This window comes from Penicillium mononematosum (assembly GCF_028829835.1).
Source record: "Penicillium mononematosum strain IBT 11891 chromosome Unknown utg000003l:1.0-8172316.0:1.0-8177699.0, whole genome shotgun sequence".
Taxonomy (NCBI): Eukaryota; Fungi; Ascomycota; class Eurotiomycetes; order Eurotiales; family Aspergillaceae; genus Penicillium; species Penicillium mononematosum.
The window spans coordinates 4,758,194-4,778,488 of record NW_026643273.1 but is presented as its reverse complement, the minus strand read 5'-3'; the positions used below and the strand labels follow the sequence as shown (position 1 = coordinate 4,778,488).

The window sequence follows — 20,295 nt, the reverse complement described above, 5'->3', positions numbered from 1 at the left end:
TATCACCGGCTGCCTGATAGATGGGGCGCCCAGAACGACAGATAAAGGCTAGTCAATTGGAGTCAATGTAGGAAACGGTGACTCGCCACAATCTCCAGTTGTGGGTACTGGGGATATTCGCGCACATTATGGGGGTACTAGAATGGGGATCATACGCCGAGTTTCAGGACTAAGACTGCAGAGATCCACTCAAAACTGGGGAAATAATTAAAATTATTATTTGAAAATATTGCAGTTATCTGGTATGACGACAGGTACGTGGAGACCATGTGGAGAAGATCCTTTGGTAGAGAAAATGGTTGGACACCCAGGATTTTCTCCATCGCTACCCCATGGGGAGACGCGGAGAAGTTTGGAAAAAAAGTGCAACCTTAAAACTACGTTGCAGAACGCCCCCCCGAAACTCTTCTCCGAACACCCGGCAACCTTGGAATATCCATAGAAAATAAGAGAATATCAGTTTTATCTTATATTTTTCGACACTTTTCCAAGCTTATCAAGGTTATCAAAGTTATCATGATACGTTATCTCTACAACCATTGCAAAGTTTAACTTGCATTTTCGCTCAGATACTGAAATTGCTATTATCTAATTCACCAGATAAGCTGAAAAGCTTTGGCCAGTTTCTACGTCAGCGTCGTACGACATTGAGGGGTTTAAAGGGGGAAAAAAGAAAAAAGCAAAAAAAAGGAAAAGAACAGGGGGGCTTAGGGGGCTTAGAGGGCTTTTCCAAGGTTTCTCTTGGCCAAGCCCAACCGCTTCCCGGTCCCTTTGCCATTTGCTTCCGTGACCGGCAGTAGTACCCGGTCGCCACTAGAGTGAACTTTGTATATTGCAGATATCATGACTTTCCTATTGTAACACTTAATTCATATATACCTTCTTTAGCATTGGTTCGAATAATAATATATATAATCGCCCCTTTGGCCGATACGCGAGAGTGCGATCGTCGGTCCCCGGAATACCGAAATAGGAATCTGCGCATATGTCAACTGCAGACCGTGCTGTGAATCTACATGAAATGGATCAAGCCATATGTGCGCCCTGGAGTATCTTTACACTGTACGGAGTAACGGAGTACGGAGTCTCCGGAGACAAACCTCGCAATACGAGCCCTATCCACCCTCTGCCGATGTTGTAGGGCTTCGCCTTTTTTGGCTCGAATTAGCATATGGGGTGAAACGTTGAGAGACGGTACGGAGTAGAAAAGGATCCCAACGCTAGTTTAGTATGACCCACCGCTATCATTCCGTATGTTATACTCTGTACTCCGTTCTTCCAATCGCGTCTTCCAACCCTTGTTGGTTCCTGCTCCTGCGCGAGTTTCCTCTCGGAAATGTTCTGGAAGACTCCCTGAGATGCAGAATCCATGCATGCAGTTACCTTCGAGAAACAATCCTGTCCGAGATAGCCCTAGCATGGGTGTCCTACGCTAAGACAAACCAAGTAAGATTGGCCCCGACAGATACGACGTTATCAGTGGCGAAGATACGGTACACGGTTGAGGCTGGTTAATCAGGCAGGCCACTGGGAAATTCTAACCCATCTGGATTAATCTTGCTTCTTCTCTTTCCCTCTCTCGCAACAGCACTCAACCCGTGATTCCTTTCCGCATCTCATCCCTCACATATCCAGAAGATAATTATTCTCTCATGGTATACCAATAACGCCCGTCGCTTCGATACCCTACTTTCACATCAAGGTAGGATTTTGGCAGTGCTGCTCGCATGAGTGTTATAGGCAAGGGGTATACAATAATACTACAGGACCGCAGCCCTGGCGACATACACCGCTAGGTTAACGGTAGTCTCAATGTTCGCCCCGAAGACAAGAAAACTCGCCACACAGGATCTAGGCACACCCGAGACCGGCCCATGCGAGACATTTAAGTTCGTGGCTCATCCCAGAACCACATACAACTTAAGAGGCAATTCCAGACCGGGATCTCCAGGGGTCCGAAACTAGCCGGTCAAGACCGCATGTGGACGACTTGAGTTTCCTCACGCCATAACCGTGCAAACCTTGCTCCTGCTATCCGGTAGAGTTTTCGGAGAGGAGAGGGAGAGCAATGCGACTGGATTGGCTGCCCTGGCCGAGGAAAAGAAGAGGAAGAGAGCGAACTACAACATACATGTACTGCCTATGTAGCTACTAGGTAGCCCTGCCGAGGATCAGCTGACCATATCTCTGATCCCAACAGTATTGTTGCGGATACTCCCCCGGTCATCACATCAGGCAATCTTTCCGTCCACGGGTGGCCCGGCGATGCGCATACCTGGAAGGGGCAGGAGCACGTACCAGGCGGGTCCCATCCCGAGGAAACAACCACCTCAGACCGGACTCCGGCCACGTATCTGTTGGTGTATCTTGTATTACGTGTTATTGTGGAAGAGAACACATGGACATAAACCAATATTAATATTTATGCATAGCAAGATAAGAAGTATATGCAAGTTACTGGAGATATCTATAATTTCGCATCAAACAGGGCGACGGCCCCGTCCCGACGGGGCCGATAAATATCCCCGTGGTCATTGGCACTGATCGACACCTCTTGGAACCTACTCAATGATCCGACCCATCGTATCCCTGCGCTCCGGGACCGGTCTCGCTCCCGAATCCTCATCCGTACTCATATCACCCTCGTCATCTTCGTCCGTGCTATCGTCACCACCTCGGTCCATATCCTGTCCTAAACTCGCGCTGGACATGAAGTTTGGCAGACGTCTTCGCTCGAAATCCTGCGCGTGGGCTGAGGCCACGATCGTGCCGACCCGACCGATACCAACCGAGGGGCGGCGGTTGCGGTTGCGCAGGCTGGACATAGAGGGTGCGCCCTGCTCGATGTCGCCGGGCGACATGAAGGGTGTTGATGTTGAGGCGTGCTGCTGTTCTTGGAGTTGGACGTCTTCTGCTGAGCCGTCGAGGGGGTGTACAGCTGGACAGGGGACGTCGTAGGGGAGGGGACATCACGGGAGGCACGGAAGAGGAGGACGTTTGTGCAGTGCTCGTTTTCGACACGGAAGATGGACCAGACGCCGCGGCGGCAGACTTCTGAAAAGGAGACTAGGAAGCTAAGCAGGGCGGACTGCTGTATATTTTTAATAAATACTGCGTAGAAGATCCAGTTGAAACGGACGACCACGTCGAGCAGCATGGCGGCGTAGTATACCCATACGCGACGGAAGGCGAGGACATCGCGGAGCATTGGGTTCTTTGCGTATGGGTTGCCCAAACTCCAGTCCATGATTAGATCCCATACTGAGGTGTAGACGGCGTTCAGGAGGGCGAAGGTGATGAAGGAGGCTTGGAACCGCGTTTGGAGGTCGATGCGGTACATGCTGAGAGTGGCATAAAAGAGGACGCCAAATATGTACTTGCCCAAGTTCAGGAGGTGGGGAATGCGTTCTTCGTGTCCAGGTATCGGCGTATACATTGGAAAGCTCGCCAGACAGAGGGAAGGCATTGGAAGAAGCCTAAGAGTCGAGAGTGGGAGGAGTTGCACTTGGGAGGGTAGTCCCAGTACGAGGCATATAGACAGAAGAAGAGCTCGATATTTCCCATGGCATATGTCTGAGAACAGTACATGTCGCCGAGGAAGAAATCACGAAACTCGACTGGGTAGATTCCGGCAAGCAAAAGTCGCCACTAGATCGGTCAGATACGCTAATCAACAATAACATGATGCTATACGAACTCACATTCGAAAAAGCAAACCATTTGCGGCTCCTGTGGTAAAGAACACGGGCCGGCAAGAAAATAATAATGATCGTCAAGCCAATAAGGACGACAGGCCAGTAGATATACATATCGTTGTACCACGAGAAGTTGAGCCACATGAATAGGCCCATCAAGAAAAGGAAGAAAGCAGGGATCTGTGCTTGTCAGAATGGATCGAAGCTATTACCGCAGAATAGGACATACCTCCAGCAACTGACGCCACTCCAAGGTGTGTCTACTATCGTATTCGAAAACAAATGCATGATTGATTTTCGACTTTGTCCAGATCATACAATCCAAGCAGAAGAGCAAGACGTGGAACACGATGAGGAAATACCCACCATATATCTGCTCAATTGGTCAATGAGGTCACACAATAGGCGGAAAGAGCCAAAAACCTACCTGGAGGAGATAACTGGTCTGAACATGTTCAGCGACATCGCTGGAGCGGAGTTTTGACGTAGCATCAACCAAGCCCTTGATGGCAAACAGAGTTCCGCCCATCAACAAGAGACCGGAGCGGAAAGTGTTTGGTGAGTAATCGCCAGATTTGTTGATTGTGTGACGGAGTTTAGAGACGGCGATTTTGCGATTACCGCGCTCAAAGTAACGGGAGTACAAATCTTCGACCGCTACCATCAAGCTCTCAATCACTTCACTCTGTACAAAGGACGCTTTGTTGACCTTTTCAGACATGTACCGGAGCGGCGGGCGGGCGTTGACCGCTTTGTCGTATTTCTTGTTAATCTTCCGGAAGGCCGTTCGATTTAAATATCCATATCCCTTGAGAAGCTCCACTCCGCGGTAGAACTCCTGCAACGCATGCTTGAGCTTGCGCTTGGCGGAGCGATAGGGCACTTCTTGACTATGTGGATCCTGCCGCCGCATAAAGTCCCTCCGGTTGGCAATGAAATCATCTTGGGGGTGCATGCCAGGAGTCGCCATCTGGGCCAGTGCTTCCGTATTCTTACCGAAACGATTTTTTCCCACAAATGAACCCTTGATTCGACCGTTCTTAATTTTTGCGAATCCATTTGGCCGTTGCTGTGTTTCCGAGTCATCGGATTGGAGGCCTCTCTTAGCAGCCTCGACCTCTTGCATGCGCTGATCTCGCATAATATGTAACTGCTGGCGAAGGACCCGCAGTTTCTCGGTGGCCTCCTGCTCTTTCATCACGTAAAACGTATCGATTTTGTGCAACTCGCTATCCAAGAACTCGAAGAACTCGTCCTGGCGTTTATCAACCTCGGCGCCAGCGCCAGAATCCAACTGTGGTCGTCTCCCGCCAGGCTCTCCCTCCGCCGTGAACACGCGACGCAGAAGCTGTGATGTCCGGCTGCCAGACGGCACCTTTGTTAAGGGGTCACCCATTTGACTCTGATAGCTCGTCCGTTCGTCCAGTTGGGGCCTCTGAGCCGGTAATGGTTCTGATAAAGGGCGAGAGGGTGAGGCCTTCGGTATCCCACGGCGATCCATGACCGGTGAAGGCGTCCGCAGATTCCTGGGTCTGTCTGCAGTGTCCTCGTGTGGCAGATAGTCCTCGTCTGGGTCAAGTGCCGGGTCCGGAAGTTCAAAGGAGCCTACGTCCGAACCTGCGGTATGGTGTTGCTGTGGCGGCGTTGCCAGTATGCTCCCATAGCTACCAATATTTTCGGAAAACCGCGATCCTGGAGTGCGAAGCGGTTGTCGCTCAGCTTTCGGCACTGGCGTGGAGCGCGTTGATGGTGGATTGGCACCATTTCGCTGTGGCGTTGATGAACCATGGTATTCTCCCGCATCGAGTTGTTTATCGGTATTGGAGGGCGTGAGAGATTGGGCTGCGCCGCGACTTTGCGGGGTGGTGGCGAACTGCCGATGGGACGGGACGAGGGGACTGCGGTTCGCCTTCTGGAGAGCCCGAGTAATGGCTTTTACTTTCTTTTTCCCGGTCTAAATAGTACATCCAGGTAAACACGGCTGTGACACATCAAGCATTGCGACAATGACCTACCTTGTAGTCGAGATACTTTGCCCGCCATTCGGGAACGAGTTCCTGTTCCAGCTCTCTGCGGATTGGGTCAGCCACTGGAATGTCACACAAATCTCGAGGAAATACAAACTTGGCAAATTTCATCCTGACCAACAAGACACCGTCATTGCAGACGGGTTTGAACCTGGGAGTGACGGCTCTGATCCGAACATGAAATCCCACACAAGTGCGAGGGGTCGAAAGCTTGAGTGAAAGTAAACCAAAGCCTCGCCGCCACTCCTGAGAAGCGAAGGACGAATAATATAAAGAAGAATTTTTCGAAGAAAAAAAACAAGTAAAAATTCCACGATGAGATCTTAAGCCTCGAGAATCTCCCCCAGAAAATCTGCAACGCCGCAAACTCTGTAGCAGAACCTATACTTTTGGCACGTGTATGAGCTCATCGGCGCTGGGCGCCTGGGTTATCAGGCAGGAAATCCACTATTGGTCAGCCTTGCACTTTGATTGGCTGAAACTGGACTCTCAGATCCACAAGGCCGGATTCTTGAAGTTTTGGGAATCTACGACCTGGGGAATATCCTCACTTCTTCCATACTCCAAGGCTTGTCCAGTCTTCAACCTTCCAATAATCTATCCAATTTTCATGCAAAACAAAAAAGCAAACACACAAGGCGGACGCAATTCATCGGCGATTAGCCTAACGACTGGTATCCGATCTAAGATACGACTGCAGTGGAATGCAGCCGGAATGCAGTCGGCGGGTTCTCATGGTGATGACTGGCTCGATAAACCCCCCCCGGCATCCCTGTGAAAGCTTGGCGCATATTTCATATTTTCATTCCGGCCGGGTGTCTTAGAAGTACGGGGTACAAGGTAGGTAGACATACATAGCCCTATGTATGTCCGTCGGAACTATGTCATGCAAGTTCGTGCATCATGCATACATACGACCTCGGGATGTGGATATCGATATCGATCTTGGGTTACATTGGACGCCTTACTTCACCGCTCTTTCCAGGTACGAGCTTGACATATTCAAATTGTTGATAGATCATATGCCTTTCCTTTCTTACTACACACGACCACAGAGGTGTTCATAAAACAATTTCATCATTCATCCATTGCCATCGTCGATACGAATGGCTTAGTAGTTGCCCCGCTCGTAACGCTCCTCGTACATGTGCTCGGCGTTCTTCTTGGCGTGGTGATGGGCCTTCTCGCGGTCAACCCAGTCCATACCCTTGGTCTCGGCGAGCTTGTCGATTTCGCCGCCGACGATGCCGGCGATGAGTTCCTTGGCAAAGGCGTGGCTGACGGGCTTGCCTGTTTGTTCAAATCCAAGTCAGAAGATTGGCCAATGATAGATCAAATTGGGAATGTCATGCGCTGTGTCACGTACCCTCTTTGCGCTCGTGGTCCTCGTAGGCCTTCATAGCGGCAAAGGAAGCGGCACCGGCAGCGAACTCGTGAGAGAACTTGCCCTCGTGATGCTCTTCACCGTTGTACACCTCCTGGTGCGCCCTCTCGGATTCGTCTGGCTTGGCGTCAGCATGGCTTTCACTTGCATGGCCAATGGAGTGGTCTTATATCGCCGGCTATGCAGGTCGGGTCGGGCCCTGGTGCATGCAAGCAGCAAGGAAATTTGGACTTACTCCAGCCCCAAGCCATTGTCTATATAGATAAAAAGGAGGGAAGTGAGAAAAAGGTTGTATAGTGATGGATGAAAAGAAGAAGGACGTAGTAGCGCGGGGCGATGAGGGGATCTTATACCCACGCAAGAGACCACGGAATACTCTGGAAGGGCTACGTACTCTACGTTGTACTAAGATTCAGGAGTAGCTTTCTCCCCTCTGTCTCAGCTCCGAGTTGCCCCACCATCTAATCTGCGAGAATAGTGGCTTGGGCGGTCTCTACAACATATGTATGTTGTATGATGTAGATATGTCAGACGATGGAGTCAAAACGCTCCTCAGCACACGAATCGGACACTTTCATAGTATTGACCCGTGGCTGGTGAAGGAGATGCTTACATTGTAGTTGTTATTGTCGGATATCTCGGGCGATGAGGAGGCAACTTCATTGGGAGCTGCGGATCACTGCGTCGCTAGTCTACGACTTCATTGGGGGACCACCAGTGAGGACCGCCGGTGACGGACACGGAGGACTTTCTATCATAATCCCCGCCAGGAGTTGTTTTAGCTTTTACCGAATCTCACCTGCACTGATTTTTGGTCCGCGGTACCGATGTTTAGTCCAGGGGTTACCCAACCTTCCAGCTCGACAACGCACGACTTGAATCGTGCTACGCCATACACTGTTATGCTGTGCTACCAATTCTAGTTTCCGGCGAGATGGTTTCCAACGCCTTGGACATACAGGATACAGGGTACACTTACCCTCGCGCTCGGTGTTACGAGTACGTGTCCCACTGATATCCAATAGCGCGCCGATCTGATGGACCCGAATGGGTCGTTTCAGCCCTACTCCGCTATGAATGGACGAATAAGAAGATGGCACAGACAAGACCAGCTCCCATTGGAGGTCAATTATACGGTTCTCATTACGCAGTTGAAAACTGATCAGCCTGGTTTAGCCGAGCCAAGCTTCCCTTCAAGGCTTGTCGTCGCCTTATAAGTCTCGGCAACACTAGCCACGAGCAAAGTGGCGGTGAAGATGGAATGTCGGGTCTAACCCTTGTAATCACGTAATGAGCACTGGCTTCATAGAGGGTATATTGAGAAATGCTTTGTATTAATAGAAAAACGGAGTCAAATTTGTCTTCTAATAGAATACGGGTGGGCTCGGCTCACCTATCTAGGCACTTCACACCAATTACGTACTGGAACATCTCGGACGTCAAGCCACACTTGGACTAAAATAGCACAACAGCCTAGGTACATACCCATTATGATTATGATTTCAGTCAGCCCATGATCAATAGATTGCCCAGGGAGTGTAGGATAGAGACATACAATTCCCGAAACTAACATGTGACTGTTTACTGCGAGTATGTATTGGCCACTTGCTTAGATGCAACACAACATTTGTCAGATCATTATACTACCTAGGTAGGTGGTAGGGCATAATGCATAACGTAAGCGCAATAACCAAAGAGTCTTTCTCCTCATCAAACGCTTGAAGATCTCAATATCTTGATCACCACCAGGCAACCACAATACCATCACCATACACTGCAAGTCAACTCTCTAAAATTAATTGAGATATTTGCTTTGTAAGGACAGCATTACACCTACTCTACAGTATGCATTAATATATTGTACATTATACGGAGTACTCCGTACCGTGTCCCTGATGGGGAAGGAACCACAAGCTGAGCTCTACGCCACATCTACGAATCACAGCCACACTCTTGAGACATTCTCTGAGCTCCAAGCTCCAAGCTCCGCAAGCTCCGCAAGCTCTAACTGAACCCACGTCAACTCGACTGGACTCAACTCTACGGAGTACCCAAATTCAAAATGCCCACCAAAACACCCACCCCATCCGACTTCCCATCTGAACTCACCGTCACCGTCACACCCGCACCACCTTCCCCCACCCCCCTCCAAATCCACATCCCCAGCCCCAAACATCCTCCTCCTACTCCACGGCCTCGGCGACACAGCCGCCTCATTCACAAAATTCGCCGAAGCCATCCGCCTCCCAGAAACAACCATCGTCACCGTCCAAGGCACAGCCCCACTCCCCTTCGACCTGGGCGGCTTCCACTGGGGCGACGATGTCTCCTTCGACTCCGCGACCGGCGCACTAGACATGGACGCCGGCCTAACGCGCAGCACGAAAATCCTCGTGTCGGACGTCGTGCGCGGCACGCTCGTACAGAAATGCGGGTACGCGCTGCGTGAGATTATGGTGCTAGGCTTCGGGCAGGGCGGGATGACTGCGCTGGCTATTGCGCGGGAGATCGGGCTGAAGGGAAATGGTAATGTCGGTAGTGGGGAGATTGGTGCTCTCTCTGGAGTTATCTCTATCGGAGCGCCGTATCCTTTGTCGGGGTCTAGGGTCGGGGATAAGAATCGTACGCCGGTGCTGCTGGTTGCTGGGAGGGATTCGGTGGCGGTTTCGGATGAGGCGGTGCGTAGGACGAAGCAGGTGTTTGAGTTTGTTGAGGTGAGCCGGTATGCTAGGAAGGGGGATGGGATGCCGTCGAGTCGGGAGGAGATGTTGCCTGTTATGCAGTTCTTTGCACGCAGGTTGCGGAGTAGGCAGGGTGTTCCGGAGGGGAGCGTGGAGATTAGTTGAATATAATATTACCTGTGTATAAAATTGAAATATTAACGACCTGCGTTTGCTGTATTGGATATCTGCGTGAGACATGAGGTGGAGGTGAGCTGGAAGACGCAATTGGTATGCCCTGACACCTGGAAAATGAGTGCTTGATGGCCTCGATTATAGGGAATGGACGTATCAATTATTAGTGATATCTGTCAACATTCTGTACGTTGTAGGATCTGGTGTAGTTCCAACTAGTGGCATAATCTATCAAAGAGGGGTTACGGCGCCAATCGACCACGCACAATTGGTCGGGTTCTCGCGTCGATTTCGATCACATCCAAGTCATCTGATCTTAATACTCTTTAGTATAGGCTTATTGCCTAGAAGCTATGAGACCACATCTCCGAAATTAACTCCTGGGGAAGTTCTGCATACACACACAAAAAAGGTACGTACCCATAATCCTTAATATGAAATCAAGACTGACCGCATAGAACAAAGATGGCCTACAACCTCTCAATAGAAGTCTTCGGACCCGGCGATAGCCCCACACATCGATCGCACTGGGGCTTTATGATTAACAAACCCGGGAACCTGGAATTCGGCGATCTGCTCCAAGTCGAGGTCATCGATTCAGACAGGTTGTGGTACGGATTTGCGCCTCGGTACGCCACGAAGATCATCGACAAGGCAGCCGTGGGCATGTGCAAGATTGCCGATCTGACGTCTCAACAACGACACGATGCGATCAGGGTTATTGAGAAGGAGCCTGCTCCTAGGGATTCAATTGGACGGTGTCAGGATTGGACTTTTGATGCTTTGCTGTCTTTGGAGATTGAAGAGCTCGTTCCTTCTGGTACTTCTGCGTTCTGGAAGGGGATGATTGGGAGACAGGCGCGAGAAGTTGCGGCAGCTTGTGGTACGCAGTGGACTGCCTTTGCTTGATACATACGTTATGTGTTATGTTTTGATGACCTAGACGACGGCATAGCCCTGGAAGACCGGAGGTATTGGTGAAGAAAAGATAATATAGTATTTGTAAGAAATCTTCTCGCAAATCTAGTGACATCGTCATTCTATATAAAACCTCTACGATTTAACCATAATACCTTAGAAGCTCAATTAAAGATGGGGGGTAAATACCCAAGTAGATGGTTGTTTCTTAAACTCCGATCTTGGGGTAGACTTTTATTGATAAACAGGCGGGAAATGCTAGAAATAGCCTGCATCAAGTTTTGAAATATATATATATCCAAGAGGAGCAGGTGCAACAACCAACTCATATAGACAATGCGATGAAGCACATAGGAGAGAAACTGGTGTTCCCCAAAGCGTCTACTGACGTCTACTGACACATTTCGGGAAACGAGGCGACAGGCTGCCCGACGATAGAATCATCCTGCAACAGAAGGGTCAGGCTGCGAGCGATCGCGCCCAGAGGCAATTTGTGCTTGGCCATTTGACGCCGCAGAGCAAGTAGTATGGTGTAGCTTGATCAAGGTGTCTTCTCCCTGACCGAGCTACACAGTGTCTTTAGGCTGAACACGCTGAGTGTCCAAAAGATGACGTCCCTGACGTCAAACTGGAAATTCCGGATCTGGATACTGGCCCAAAACCAGATTGCTAGGACCGAGGCCATGTTCCAGGGATTGACTGGGCCAAGGTGATTCCTGCAGATGACTCTCCCAGGGGCCATGGTACGCGAAGAACATATCGTCCTCTACGGTCCATGAAGGGAAGACGTCATCATGCGGCTCGCCAAGAACGAAACTAGCTGGATGGGGGTTGACCACGGAAGTTGTTCGCACAGATGGGTCGTCATATATCCCCGGAGAGTGTACGGGAACATGCTCGGCGCGGGTGATCTCCACCAAGCCGAAATATGGAACCGTGACCTTTCGACTTTCGCCTCTGCCCAGTATCTGGCTGCAAGAGATCAATTCTGCTAACGCAGTATGACACTGTCCACACAGAGACTGAGGTTTCCCTTCCGAGCATTTTTCAAATATTGCGACAGTTCGACTGATGAGCATTGTGTCAGACTCCAGCGTGGAAGGACTCATCGGGTCTGCTATGGACCCAGTGGTTGGATGGGCACCGGCAAGAAGGTTCAAGAACAAGATTACGGCGGCGGCTAGTGCAGTAAAGCTAGTCAATTTCATGCTGTTGTCCATGACAGCGGCGGTGGGTTCCATATCGTACAGAGCAAGATATGCCTTGAGCAGGGGCCGGGCACTGTTCAGGCAAACGCTTCGCCCATAGAGCGAGTTTTGGCTCTGCGCCAGCTCCTGCTTGTGCGGATCACACTGCTGCAAGAACAGAGGCAGGTATAAGAAGGTTTTAAGCTGAGAGATCTCGGTGATCCGATAGAGGCGGGCACTTTTCTCGTCTGCGTCAGGGCATGCTGCGATATGTGGCATGCTCAAATAATCCAGTGGAAGCTGGGCTGTGATCTTGTCGATCTCTTCGTCTACACTGACCACAGTACTAAAAGAATATCCCATTGGGGACTGCAGGCAGTCGATGACCCGGCCGGTTAAGAGAACCATATGCCGGTGATGGAAGGTGATAGGGGTCGATTGGTTTATTGGAGGGATCGATAGATAGCACATATGATCGGGCACCGAATCAGGCAGTCCGATAAGTAGACTTACCCAGCGGTCGGCGCTAAAGAGCTGCCAAAAAATCAGATCTGGGGATTCTGACCGCCGGCGCGATCGATGAATCCCCATCAACTGCAGCAAGGCATTGGCTTTGCGATAGACCAACCATGCACGACGCGGTTGGAGGGCACTGATCAGACAGAGACCTAGCCCCATCAGGCACTGGAAATCATATTCGTGAGTCGTACAGGAGTTGTCAGAGAGCATCCATCGCTCCACTGGACCAATATATCGGCTGTAATCACCTGTACTCAAGGCAAAGCATAGGAGCAAGCTGCCAAGTAAAGACGGATTCTCCGAGCAAATGGCGCGCGTAGCAAATTGTGTGAGTGTGCTGTCTTCCATCTCTCCCCAGGCGAGCCCAAATGACTGGCGCCATGTCACCCACCACTGGTTTCGTGTTGTGAGAATTTCTGCGATGTCAGATTCGGAGGGCAGAGCTGCACACATCTCAGAAAGTGCAAGGAAGTGCTTTGTCGACTGCGGAGACTCGACTTGAGTCTGAAGGGGTGAAGAGCCCCCCGGGTCTGTGTCTCGTTCACTGACTTGATTGAGCTGCGGCTCCGTGCGTCGACTGATCTGCAATGCCCTCGATCAGCTACCACCCTGCGAAAGCCAGATCTGCTGCAATTCGTACTAATCGATGGTTGAGTAATTTCATAACCGGCGCGCAGTTGCTATGCACTGTGTCGATGTCCAAAAGAGGCTCTGATAGCTCCTTTGCAGCGTGGGGCGGAGGATTAGCTCCAAATAAGACCTCGACGTGGCATCGCAGTTGATACAAGGCCTGGAAAAAGGGCCCAAGGCCCATGTCACCGACACTTGTTGTGCCCAATTGACAAGGAGGATTCGGGAGACTAGCATGTTGGACGTCACCCTGCGGAATGCAGGCGGTCTTTCGTCGGACACACTGGACGCAACTTGCATGATCCGAAGAAACCCAACAGCGTACCTTCCGACGACGGCCTAAAACGTCAAGCGTCAGTGGAGTTCCAGTTTCAGGGCTCCTCAAGGCTTCAACTACTCCAGGGCTACAATCGATACTTACATGGAAGACAGCTATGTGTGCCCTTTCTCATTTGCTTGGGCATCCTTAGCCAGCTAGCAAATCATGCTTCCAATCTTATGACGTACGGATGAGCGACTGTGGTTTGCTTGGCCGTGGAAAATAATACAATCGCGCACGGTGGGAGCATAGACCAGAGAGATACGAACTGCGTTTAATTTCTTTCACCGCTTCCTTTTAAAGGGTAAACAAAGTGGAATTTCACATTGGTAACTCATTCGACGACGAAGCAAATCACTAGACAGGAACATAGATTTTGAACACACATCTTCTCCAAGCGCCCGGACAAGCCGAACAGTTGATGAAAAAGGAGTTCGCGTCGATTGGGGGTAGTGTAAGCCCAATGACACTGTGCAACAAGGCATGTGCAAGCACAGGGGCCAAGTCGCGGGGACCAAAAATAGGAATAATCAAAGTGTTTCCTGGACGGAAACTTTCAGAGATTAAACTGAAAAGAACAGATACTACACTTGATCTAAGCCAATAGGCAAAGAGAGCTGGAGAAGAAAGAAAAGAAGAGGAAGTTTGGGGGACTGGAGGACTTACTTATACCCTGAGGGCGGTGTGATTTTGCCACAATCAACAAACGTGGCAAAATCTACCAGTTGCCACCGCCTTGCACTCCGCCTTCCACCCCGCCTTCCACCACTTACATTTTGCCCAAGTAAGAGACAACCTTGGAAAGCACGACGGGAATGGATGCTTTTGACGGTAACCAACTACGCATTCCCAATCAGAATAGCCCGGCAGTGTTCCAAGGAGTGCCCGACGAATACAAAAATTCTAGAGGGGAAAAATTGCAAAAAATGTCAGATCTATGGATCTTATAAATAGTCATGCAACATGGATGATCATTTCTCGTAGAGAGGGATAGAATACGGAGTACAGGTGCTGGACCAACAGAAAGCTGTGGATATTCTGTAGTTTCTCGGGTATGTGGTCTAGTGATAATATTTCCGAAATTCTTCGTCTTCATCAAGAATCGGCCACAGCGGCGCGGCAAGTGTGAGGTTGACATCGATGGCGCTTGGCATTTTGCTGGCGGGTTCTACCGTCCGGTTCAAGTCCTCCTCAGTTGACAAAATCAGAGCTAGGCCATCCACGCGAGATATCTCTGTAATTGGGGGCGTCACTAGAGCAGGATGGACTGGTTTGCCCTCTCCGTCAACGTCAAAGTCGACACCGACGTACATATTGAACCCTGACCACTGGCTGACTGTAAAGTTGCCGTCCGCAAATGTGAAGTTGATGCCGATGCGACTTTTGTCTGGCTGGACGGCAACCCATCGGGTCGCCTGCTCCATCTGTTGCACATCAATAGCACGGACCAGATCATGCAGCGCTTTCGCAACCATCCAAAGTTCACTGTCCGCCAGCAGCTCATGCGAGAAGTTGGCACAGCAAGGGTAAATGGCGTTCGGGAAGTAGTTTGGGCCCAGGTTAAAACGTCTAGCGTCACGCATGTTGATGGAGGTGAACAAACCGCGGCAGATTTTGTTCGCCGCTTCAGTGGGAGAATCGCCCTGAGACACAAGTAGCTGATGCCGCGCGCGGTAGATTCGCTGATAAAAGTACGCGCTTAGGGCTTCGAAGGTGCTCACCCAACCCTTTCCACTGGGGTCAGTCGCCAGTTGTTTCAAGTCTCGGAGATGACTTCCAGTGAACCGCAAAACTCGCCCGGCGACAGGCGGTTTCGCAGTCTGCGTTGACGGGACAGATTCTATCGGCTTTCCATGTTCCACCGCCTTCGACGCTGTTGGGTCCTGATTTGATGCAGCCAGTGTGTACGTATTTGATTCGTAGTCAAGGGCCTCTTGCTTTTCTTGTGGTGACAGAACACTCAAGTCCGAAAGATATGATCGGATCACAGGCGGACACCCCAGAGTAGGATGTGGTGATGTTGCTAAGCCCCGATAAATTTCCGCCATGTCTCGGACCAGCTGGAAAAACCCACCTGAATCACACACGATGTGATGCAAGCGAATTCCAAGCACCACTCCTCCACAGGCGAATCGAGTATGCTGGATGGCCAGGATTGGGTCCCGACACACACCATCTATGGACGGATCGAACGGGGCCAGCAGTGCGGTGCCACAGTCTGGCAAGTCGGTCACCAGAAGGTAGTGAGAGGCACGATCAGATGGAATGAAGTCTTCCAACCGGAGGTTGCAACTAGCTTCACGCAGCTCAGCGCCTTTCCCTATGCTAGTAATCTCAGGGGCATGTGTCTCAGAGTTGATGTGTAGACGGCCTGTCAAATGCGGATAGTAATTGAGCAGGTACGGCAGTGCCTGTCGCAATCTCTCGATCTCAAGGAACTTATTTTCGGGACTTGAAGCTGGGTTGCGGTAGACAAACAGAGTCTGGATAGGGACGAATGGGAGCACGAGCTCGTCCAATGGGCCCAGCTTGAAGGGCGACTCGAGTGCTGTCATTGAGCCTTCATTGGCACACCGTATGGGATATTGGGCAACAAAGTGTACTGTGTCAATTGGTGCCATCTCGGTTGATGACGAGTGTGTCATCCATGGATACTACCCGTAGACGCAGAGGAAATGTACGTTTTAAGTCTTCCCTGAAACCCTTTTTAAGTGATCAATATGAGTTTTTAAAGGAAAACAGGGATAGGCCCAACACTGCCTAGGTCCCCTATTCCGAAGTAGGCTCAAGCCCATCTTGTGATGATTCAGAATGAGTCGAATGCGACGAGGGTTTGGTCTATTATGCCATGACGTCATTCGTCCGAGTTTCTACTAAAATTGTGGGGAACAACTTCGGACGAAGAACTACCTAATTGCCCAAGGTGGGTATATCCAAATAGTCACTTCGGACGAACAACGGTGATGGATTCAGACCCAAATGCGTCATAAGAATAAATTGGCGCCACTTTAACGTTGTCCATATTTCCGTACTTTTAGTGAACCATCCCCTTTTTGCACGTGAAGCAGCGAACTTTCTTTTGATCAGGTTCACGACTCCAGACTATAGACCTTGAGATCTTCCGAGACGAAATATGCCAATCACAGTCGGTGTGATCGGTGCGACCGGCACAGCAGGTGGGAACGTGGTTGAAGGCCTACTATCTTCGTCAACAGATTTCGTAAGTCAACTACTCTGCAAAAGGGAACCGAATAAGACATGCTGACCGATTATACATGCGGTTATATCGTTCACACGAGAGACCTCTATCAATAGTCCCGCCAACCGCCAACTGAAGGACAAGAATGTTCAAATCGTCGGCTATGATTTGGACGGTCCCCAAGAAAAACTTGTGGAGCTACTGAAGGAGGTTGATGTCCTGATCTCCTGCATTGCCTGGGAACATCTCCACCTCCAAATTCCATGGATCAAGGCTGCCAAGATAGCCAACATGAAGCGTTTTGTCCCATCTGAATGGGTAGGACCGGCCCCCAGAGGGGTCATTGATATCAAAGACAAGGTCGGTTGTGAAACTTCGCTGGAAGATGTTCTAACCCGACAATGAAGAGGAATGATGAACTAATTAACATTAGAAACTTGAAATTCTCGGCGAGATCCAACGTAACCGCCTACCATACACCATCATTGACGTGGGCTGTTGGTATCAGGTCTGGGTTCCCAAAGTCCCATCCGGTCGGACCGATCACGCGCACTCGCCTTACATTGACCATCGTGTTGTGGGCGACGGCAATGCGAAATTTGCTTTGACTGACATGTCGGATATTGGCAAGTACGTTGCGCAGATCATAGCGGATCCACGAACTATCAACCGACGAGTGCTGGCGTATACCGAGGTTTTGAGCATGAACGAAATCTGGGACGTTATGGCAAGAGTTACCGGAGAACAACCTCCTAAAGCCTATGTAGGTCCACCTAGACAAAGAAGAAGTACACATGCAGATCATTCACTGATAATTATCGTCTAGGTGTCAGAGGAACAGCTGCACAATATCATCGCGGAGTGTCGGAACCGACTCGAGGCAAGCTCCTTGTCTTTCTCGGACTCGAGTAACATCATGGATACGGCCAACTTCAACATGGGCCAGTACCGAATCTCTTGGTGTGTCCGTGGCGACAATACCCCGGAATATGCAGACTATCTTGGGTACCTGAATTTCTGGGAATTGTTCCCCGAATTCCCTAAAGGCAAACCCCTTGAGGCATTCTACAAGGAAGTTCTCGGTGGCGCTGCGTCAGACTTAGCAGCTACTGCTCAGCCTGACGATATGTAAGCATGCGCATAGCTGAAGATGTGCGAGGCGAGGAATAGAACAGATTGTGCTTACTAGACGCGGATTTCAAGCGCAATATGCACGTTGAAATTTGAGGGGCTCCCCCACCCGCTCTTGATCCCTTCCGATATTCTACCTTAGACCTAGCAGAAAAAGAGTGCAAAGAAGAAGAATTCTGAAACGACCTGCGGCACCTAGGCCTTGGATGTCTTGGGATTTTTCTATTACTTATGGAGGTACAAAATAGTCTGCCACTTATGCGGCTTTGGGAGTCTGTAGTCAATTTTGTACCATGCTCGGCAAAATGCGAAGATAAAGAGGGACGACGCAAGACTTGAAAGGCCAGCGGCCAGTCCCGAAATGATCGGATCGAAGTTGGCCCTCCACGACACGTCCGGTAGTCTGGAGAAGGAACGACGTTCCCTCAGCCCACTGAACGGTCTTGTCGCCCCTTCGGCGAAGAGTAAGCGTAGGTGGCATTGAACCCCCGCCCGGAGGATTGGGAGGAGGATTGGGAGCAGGACAAGGAGTAATTCAAGGAATTGGCCTCTGATTAAGTCCTGACCCTTGGAAACAGGCCAGATGAGCCTTGGCATGAAAGCATCCCGTGGGAGAGAAATGGCGGGGAGAGGAATGGCTGATGGCCAAGGAAAGGTAGTTACGAAAGTTGAGGGAGAAGTAGTGGCACCAGTGACTTGGTACCCAGCATAGCACATAGTCGATCCCAGAACGGGCCTGTTCTTTTGCTTCTAATCCTTTTGCACCCTATGGCTTCCAGATCCTCCTGCCACAGCCCATTGCCACAGCAGGCTACCAAGTGGTCGTAGGTTGAGGAAAGGGGTGTAGGCCTAGGAACCTTTGTAGGAATACGCAGCTCTCGTTCAGGCTAGGACACCGTCGTGTGTGATGTACATAGTATGTATGATTGAGATATGAATGAGTTCATATTCGAAAAGGCTTTAGCGTCATCTTCGGAAAGGGTGATATTATCGTCTCGCAAAGTGATAAAAGCTGTGGGCGTATATCTTTCCTCTAGCCTTAACTGCCCTTTCCAGGGCAGCTTTCAAGGTAGGAATAGTTACCTTTTCCGAGTTAAGGCTGACAGGGATTTGGGATGTCGGAGACATGGACGAGGTCGGAAAGGTGAGCGAGACAGGAGTTCGACACCTCTTGGATTCCAGAGTGGGGTCATGATAAGGTGGAAGTTAGAGAAATGTGAGAGGAATGCGAGAGGAATGCGAGAGAAACCTGAAAAGGTTTTTACCCCGACGTCGTAGATATTTGTGTCATTTTACCCAGATATTTGTGAAAGCAAGAAGAGGGTTGGAATTAACATAGTACCTACATATGTAGGTATGCTTGTAGGTATAGATAGTAGGAACGGTATGCCTATTCCGGTGGTTGATCGCGGGAACCCTATCCGATCCCTCCAACTCGGATCTTTTGCCGATGTTCCCCGCAAAGTTGTGTATATTAAAGTGAGCAGCCTATGTGATCAATGCCATTCATACATTTTCATATCTCTATTTCAACAACCCAAACATCCAACATGGTTGAAGTTCGACAGTACCACCTGTTCCCAACAGATCTCATCCCAAACTCGCCGAGGCCTTTACTACACTACAAGAATGTCCTGGCTCGGAAACCAAGCAGCTCCCATTGCGATCCAGCCGAAGTCTGGGACATGTTCACCCAAAATGGGTGGAAAGTGAACTGGATATTCCGATACAGTGAGACACAACTATCGCACTACCACTCCAAGGCCCACGAGTGTATGGCCGTCCTCTCGGGCACCGCTAAGATCCGATTCGGCGTCGCCGACACATCCGACGATCTATTCCAAAACACGCGGGGTTCCTCTTGGGAGGAGGGTGGGGTCGAACTGGAAGCGGAAGCTGGCGATGTTTTTATTATTCCTGCTGGTGTGGCGCATAAGACATATGACACGAAACCTGAAGCAGATTTCAAGCTCTTGACACCAGGGAGGGGACATGGTATCGAGGCTGAGGACCCGAAGAAAGCGTTGGCAGATATTCAGCTATCTGGATACACCATGATGGGAGCTTATAACGGTGGTGATTGGGATTTCATCAAAAGTGGGGGAGACTTTGAGAGAGTATGGGCGGTTCCGAAGCCGAGTCATGACCCTGTATTTGGAAAGTCAGAGCGAGGACTTTGTAGGACATGGCGTGGAAGTGGCGGCATTGCGTCTGCTCGTCTGTAAGCTGAGTTAGGGCTATAGCCAATGCATTACAAGAAAGATTTACCTTTGAGCTCTCAATCCGACGACCTGATCCTCAGTTCATAGACTGTAACAGGCTTGATTCAATTGTACTAGGCCAACATACCGTTTATAACAATCTTCAAGCAAGAGAATCGGTCCCGTCTCGGTGGTGAAACGCACTGCTGGATCAGACCCGGGCCCGATGC

At 50.2% G+C, this 20,295-nt stretch overlaps 8 protein-coding genes across 8 annotated transcripts; 4 read left to right on the top strand and 4 right to left on the bottom strand.

The window, feature by feature from the left end:
* Positions 1-2,561: 2,561 nt before the first annotated feature.
* N7519_006811 (SPX and EXS domain-containing protein) lies at positions 2,562-5,856 on the bottom strand (the record flags this gene model as incomplete). The annotated part of the gene is made up of 8 exons (XM_057293587.1): positions 2,562-2,938; positions 2,983-3,476; positions 3,527-3,648; positions 3,702-3,875; positions 3,925-4,068; positions 4,123-5,649; positions 5,711-5,784; positions 5,844-5,856. 8 exons carry the CDS (start codon positions 5,854-5,856, stop codon positions 2,562-2,564), a joined length of 2,925 nt encoding a protein of 974 aa, XP_057148398.1.
* Positions 5,857-6,833: 977 nt separating this feature from the next.
* N7519_006810 (DUF3759 domain-containing protein) lies at positions 6,834-7,357 on the bottom strand (the record flags this gene model as incomplete). The annotated part of the gene is made up of 3 exons (XM_057293586.1): positions 6,834-7,012; positions 7,089-7,223; positions 7,342-7,357. 3 exons carry the CDS (start codon positions 7,355-7,357, stop codon positions 6,834-6,836), a joined length of 330 nt encoding a protein of 109 aa, XP_057148397.1.
* A 1,417-nt stretch (positions 7,358-8,774) lies between these two features.
* Positions 8,775-9,952, top strand: N7519_006809 (alpha/beta hydrolase; the record flags this gene model as incomplete). Its single annotated transcript, XM_057293585.1, has 2 exons — positions 8,775-8,783; positions 9,155-9,952. The coding sequence occupies 2 exons, from the start codon at positions 8,775-8,777 to the stop codon at positions 9,950-9,952; spliced, it is 807 nt and encodes a 268-aa protein (XP_057148396.1).
* Positions 9,953-10,426: 474 nt separating this feature from the next.
* Positions 10,427-10,870, top strand: N7519_006808 (uncharacterized protein; the record flags this gene model as incomplete). The annotated part of the gene is made up of 1 exon (XM_057293584.1): positions 10,427-10,870. The coding sequence occupies one exon, from the start codon at positions 10,427-10,429 to the stop codon at positions 10,868-10,870; it is 444 nt and encodes a 147-aa protein (XP_057148395.1).
* Positions 10,871-11,502: 632 nt separating this feature from the next.
* On the bottom strand, positions 11,503-13,552 carry N7519_006807 (fungal specific transcription factor domain-containing protein; the record flags this gene model as incomplete). Its single annotated transcript, XM_057293583.1, has 3 exons — positions 11,503-13,167; positions 13,226-13,498; positions 13,541-13,552. Coding segments are annotated over 3 exons (1,950 nt in total), but the record flags the coding sequence as incomplete, so codon positions are not given.
* Positions 13,553-14,595: 1,043 nt separating this feature from the next.
* Positions 14,596-16,155, bottom strand: helD1 (acyltransferase helD1; the record flags this gene model as incomplete). The annotated part of the gene is made up of 1 exon (XM_057293582.1): positions 14,596-16,155. One exon carries the CDS (start codon positions 16,153-16,155, stop codon positions 14,596-14,598), a length of 1,560 nt encoding a protein of 519 aa, XP_057148393.1.
* Positions 16,156-16,667: 512 nt separating this feature from the next.
* On the top strand, positions 16,668-17,865 carry N7519_006805 (isoflavone reductase family protein; the record flags this gene model as incomplete). Its single annotated transcript, XM_057293581.1, has 4 exons — positions 16,668-16,754; positions 16,836-17,093; positions 17,167-17,496; positions 17,560-17,865. 4 exons carry the CDS (start codon positions 16,668-16,670, stop codon positions 17,863-17,865), a joined length of 981 nt encoding a protein of 326 aa, XP_057148392.1.
* A 1,549-nt stretch (positions 17,866-19,414) lies between these two features.
* On the top strand, positions 19,415-20,089 carry N7519_006804 (cupin domain-containing protein; the record flags this gene model as incomplete). The annotated part of the gene is made up of 1 exon (XM_057293580.1): positions 19,415-20,089. The coding sequence occupies one exon, from the start codon at positions 19,415-19,417 to the stop codon at positions 20,087-20,089; it is 675 nt and encodes a 224-aa protein (XP_057148391.1).
* Between the last annotated feature and the right edge of the window lie 206 nt (positions 20,090-20,295).